The following is a 5619-nucleotide window of genomic DNA, read 5'->3' on the forward strand; positions in this document are numbered from 1 at the left end:
AACATTTTTATTGAATGTAGGTTATGACCCGCGAGGGGGGGTAAACCTTATATCCCGATGAAATGGTAAAATAATGACAATGTCATGATTTAACCAGGTGCTTTGGGTGGGAAACACTGTTAACATATTTAAGATGACAAGTCTTAATTTATATCAAGCAAGCACAGTGTGAATACTGCTGAAGATGCCTACTTCATTTCATAGACAGAAAAGGTTACAATCTGCATCTGACTCCAAAAACACCCACAGAGCTAGACAATCATGAGAAAGGTTTTTTTTTTTATTTCACAAACATAACATTTTAAAGATACCCCATCGATTGCCCATCACCCAGTCATTGGCCCATGGTTTTATAATGCAATCCAATAAAACACCACCAGAATAAGTAACCAGAGATCAATCAAGATCTTCCTGACAAAATCTCAAAAATATATTATATCCTTCATAAACATATCATTTATTTCAGGGCAATATTGTGTTCATATTGTTCGGTCCAGACCCTGTAAATGCCAAAAGTGAAAGTAACCCCTACAGCCATCCCATATGCTGTAGTCACCACCAGTGTAACCACCACATAACTGGTAAACTGGTAATCAGAAGATCACTGGTTCGAGCCCCACAGCCACCACCATTGTGTCCTTGAGCAAGGCACTTAACTCTAGGTTGCTCTGGGGGGATTGTCCCTGTAATAAGTGCACTGTAAGTCGCTTTGGATAAAAGCGTCTGCCAAATGCATAAATGTAAATGTAGTGCTCAGTTGCAGGATTAGCAAATTTTCTGATGTGTAAAGAGGACATGGTATGATATAAAGTCTGGCATTTCCCCATAATAGCATATTGCCGCAGTGCATGTCAAGAAAGATGGAGTTGCTTGAGAGGTGAAGACATGGGCTTGAACTCAACCGACTGTTAGGACGCCTGTATTGGTAACAGTTTACATGGTGCAGAAAGGCATTAAATAAATTAAACAAATACAAAGAAATACAAAGGAATATCAGACTGAGATGATTATGACTGCAACAGATAGCAAAGAGAACGTGACAAGCGCTTTGTCTTCTCGGCGTGTTTGATGTAGGCGTGAAGAACCGAGGGATGACTGGTGTCTCAGAAGGACAATCTCTCCTGTTTGCGGCATCCATGGAGAGGGCAGATATTCTGATGGGGTCTGGCTGCTGCCGTCTTCTCCGTTTAAACTCTTCCTGCACACTGGACATGCTGTGTGGCCATAGAACAGAATATAGTTTACATTAGATTTGGGCAGTTTTATTTTAGTCCTATTTCACACAATGCTCATGCTGTTCTTTGACCATTGTCTGGCAAGTCAAATATACCTCAGCAAAATCCTCCACTGCTAATGTTAAATGACTGGTATAGTAGGGCAACTTCAGCATTGGTGATTAATTTAGCATCTAATAATGTATAGTTGATTGTAATTTGACATTCCTTTAAGGCAATTCTAAAGGTAAAGCTGGCAAAATTCTATATAAGAGCTTATTGTTCTGTGCCATTAACCTCCATTCCTCTCCAAACTATTAACACATTAATTAGCCACATATTTGCACTGGGCAACACTCTGTTCCTTCATTACAATAAACAATAGGAAATGTTTGAGTCGACCCCATATAAATGTTTCTACCAGGTAGCCAAAGCATGTTCTAAATTCCTTTAGGTCCTAATACCTGAATTGAGCAGTGTGAATATCATATAAAGTACTAAATGTCATTAAGGATCTGTTTTGTTTGTTTATTTTACAAAAGCGCAACTCTTTGTTATGACTCACCATTTCCAGCCATGGTACAATACATTCTGAATGAAAGTGGTTACAGGGTAGATGTCTGTCTGGCTCTCCCACTGCGAAGTTCTCTCTATGCACTGGACATTCCATACAGCAGTCTACAGGAGAAAAATAAATGTTGATCAATACCACTGTGGTTAGTAGGGGTGGGGGGAAATAAGTAAATAAATCAATACTTTGATGCATTGCGATGCGGAAGTGGAGGATTCCGAATGGATTCCCTACATGTTAATTGGTAACTTAATGTCGACAGAACAAAAGAGGCAGAACTTGGAAGTGCAGCGCCAGACAGTTGGTGGTGTACACATAAACCAGTGTTCCCCCTATTCGGCACGTCGCTGCTCCTGAATTATGACTGCCGCTACAAAAATGTCACAGGGTTATCATTATCAAGTGCAACAAACAGACTGTATATAAAAGCAACTAATGATTTTCACTCGCACACCGTGTGAGCACGGTAACATTCATTACACATACGTGCAATTTTGTACGTAATGCAGTGTTTTAAACAGAATGGCTAACTGTGGCGAACGGCCCGGGGGTGGGGTAGGTGGCAATTGATATTGACTAGTAGCTATGTACATTGTGCTAACCTCGGCCACCCAGCTGTAGGCTATTCTTAACATAACTATCCTTATTAACTAGGCTCCGTACATGCTTACTAATTTAATTGAAAGTGGGTCTCAGAAATTGACAGCATTGTGTTGAACAGATTTGCGCAGCAGTGTTCATGATACTAACGTTAACCATTCAACTTCGGATTGGTTCACTAATCTTCTCTGCGTGGAAAAGCCGTCAACAATCCTTCCTCCAGTGCATGATCATGTTTTGATTCAGAAAGAGGGGCCGCTTACAGACGGTGTTAGTTGAGTGTTTAGTCTCACTGTAACTAATTTATCATCTGCATATACCTGATGAGCTTGTGGTTCCCATCAATGTGCCACAGCGTAACACTACAATGCATACGTAATTAAACATACCTTTATGTGGGTGGAATGTTTCCATAGCAGGATGGAGGAAGAGACCAACTCTGAAAGTTGCAAGTCTTGTTTGCCCCCTTCGCTTTGGTCCTCTAACGGGAGTATTTTGTCTGAACATCCTCAGCCTGAAAAAGTGACAGAAAATGTGAGACCGGGAAATGCAAAGCCAAAAGCCTATATAGACCATGTCCAGAAAAACATACATAACATATCCATAACTAATGGCAAGTGGTTAGTTGATGTTAAAATAGGCCTATTAAATATTATACACGCAAAGTGGTCATTTTAGGACATCCTCGGCTGCTTTAATCATAAGATGTACTATGTTAAACTTAGATGGCGCTTGTATGCAGTGAGGCAGAATTTTGGCTGAATACAAAAGCCATGTAAAGCATCTCATATAAATCTGATGTATATGGAAAATCCAGCTCCTTGCCCCACAAATGGCTGCCTGACAAAGGATAACTAAACCAGTCAACTGACATCTAAACATGATACAACACACAAATTTGACCAAATAGATCTACAACTGATGGGTGACAAACGACAATGACCACCATACAGCTACAGTCACACCGACCTGTTCACAGTTGGGGGCCTGGCCAGGGGGGAAGCGATCCTTTCCCAAAGCATGGAAATGGTTATGTCAACAAGGTGTCATGTCTTATACAGAGATCTTGCGTTCACTTGACAAAGAATGCTACATTCAAAGATTAAACAATCAATAATATGACATGTTACTCGAAGGCAGGATGAAAGTTAGATAACGTTACTGACAGACCAGAATTCCACTGCCATCAATAAATATTTTAAACTGAGCTGCTGAAACATTCAACGTGAGTGCAGTCCTCCAATTATTAAAACCTTTAACTGCAGTAATGTTTCTATCAAAAGGTGCCATTTCCACGCATTGCATTTTGCTAAGTTAGCTTGCTACATAGTTAGGCTAATGTTGGCAAACACTACAACACACACTTCAACCCCAATGAAATTCACCGAGACGCAGAATATATTATTAACACCACTTTAACATGATTTACTTAAATTACTCCGTCAAATGTTTATTATGGTTAAGAGGAGACTCCAATAACATTAATAAAGTTGCATGAGGAACGCAAACTTCACGTTATACCTTTTGAAACACACGGTGAATTGGGGTCCTTTACAGATATTTCCCAGCTAATTCAAAGTACTCACCTTTCTACAAGACTCTCAGAAGAACTCGGCTGCTCCTGTCTGTTCTGAATTCGTTCAATTATATGATTATATCTGTTACTCATGTAATCTTCGCGATTCAGCATACTACACCATCCGCATCCAAACAACCGGACTGAAGCAAGCCGCGCAGGTCTCACGCACAGATCAAAGAGGCTGCAAATGAGTGGAGGTGGGGAGGCAGTGTTGTGATTGGCTGCAGCTTAACAAGCAATTAAGCAGCCTGTAACACTTGCACTTGTATTACAACACTAGAAACCAGTATCAGAAGATCCAAATGTTTAAGGTTATATGCACTGATTTTAGGTAGTTAAAAATAATTGGAATATAGGCTACCTAATTTATAATAAGTGTCCTGATGCACAGTTAGTTAAATGTAAGACATAATCACAAATTGTGTAATTATAATAATTTACTGAGAATTCAGTATAATCAAAACTGAGTTGAAGCAGCCAAATATGAGCAGATATAATCTAGGCAATGAGTGATAGGCCACAGCTTAACAATTATATCATGCTTCCTGCAACAGTTGCTCTACTTGGTTGGTTAAACCCAAAGCCCAACCTATTGTAGCCAGTGGCGGATCTAGAAAATTTTACATGGGGGGGCAAAGGGGTGGCATGAGGTCTTGGCAGGGTGGCAAAGACGGTACATGGGAATCACTATGTGTGAATTGCTTTAGCAAAACAAACACAAAAACACAGTAGTTATAGTTTAATCATGACCGTACACACTACAAAGGTTTTTAACACAACATGAATAAGCCCAGTGCAGTGTTCAAACAAAAATGCATCTTTTAAAAATTAAAAGTATAACAAGAAAAATTAAAATATAAAAAGAAAAGTACAAGATGCAGTGGACTACAAGTAAAGAACAGTGGGCAATACTAAAGTTATAATTATAATTAAAAACGTATAATTATAGTCCACAAATGACCCATGATCACCTATCTTTTTTAGTAAAGCTTAAGGCGACGGTTGTTGTGCTTTGCAGCAAAACGTTTCACAAACAAATCTAAATCTAGTGCTTTTGCACGCTGTTTCTCGATACTGAGAACAGCCAGATTTCTCAGACGGTCATCTGCCATGGTTGAGCGCAGGTGAGTTTTTACAAGCTTTAAAGCTGAAAAGCTTCGCTCACACCCAGCAGTACTCACTGGCAAAACAATAGCGATCTTGCACAGGCGAAAAAGCTCAAAGAAAACCTCTTTAAAAGGCACCAAGAACGTCATAAACTCAGTCAAACTGGACGGGTTTACTTTGCCATTTGCTCTGTTTCTTTCAAGAAGTCTTTTTGCCTGGTGTATCTCAGTGTTCAAGTCTTGCAAGTCAGAGCCATATTCCTTTAAGAAGTCATTGTTTGATGGGTTTAAAGCTTGTATACCCCTCATTATCTTGCTGCTAGAGTTTGAAAAGCGCCTGTCCACTTCACTGATCATTGAGTCTATAATGGGAATGAATATATCTATTCTAAAGGCATCTTTGCTGTCAACATGTGTTTGCTGTCCAAGTGTAGATGTTACAAGAGTATCATGTAGTCTCCTAGAAGTGTGTTTGGTTCTTTTTGATTTGACAATGGTAGAAATGTTGCAACCATTGCATGTGTCAATTGCTAGACTCCACAGGTCATT

The 5619-nt window shown here is 39.6% G+C and overlaps 1 protein-coding gene across 1 annotated transcript; it reads right to left on the reverse strand.

The window, feature by feature from the left end:
- Positions 1–240: 240 nt before the first annotated feature.
- On the reverse strand, positions 241–4084 carry LOC127633071 (uncharacterized). Its single transcript, XM_052111949.1, has 4 exons — positions 3972–4084; positions 2775–2899; positions 1780–1892; positions 241–1214 (listed from the first exon to the last, which is right to left on the reverse strand). Exons 1-4 carry the CDS (start codon positions 4073–4075, stop codon positions 1188–1190), a joined length of 369 nt encoding a protein of 122 aa, XP_051967909.1. The 5' UTR covers positions 4076–4084; the 3' UTR covers positions 241–1187.
- Between the last annotated feature and the right edge of the window lie 1535 nt (positions 4085–5619).

The sequence above is a fragment of the Xyrauchen texanus genome, chromosome 3 (genome assembly GCF_025860055.1).
Source record: "Xyrauchen texanus isolate HMW12.3.18 chromosome 3, RBS_HiC_50CHRs, whole genome shotgun sequence".
NCBI classification, from domain to species: Eukaryota; Metazoa; Chordata; class Actinopteri; order Cypriniformes; family Catostomidae; genus Xyrauchen; species Xyrauchen texanus.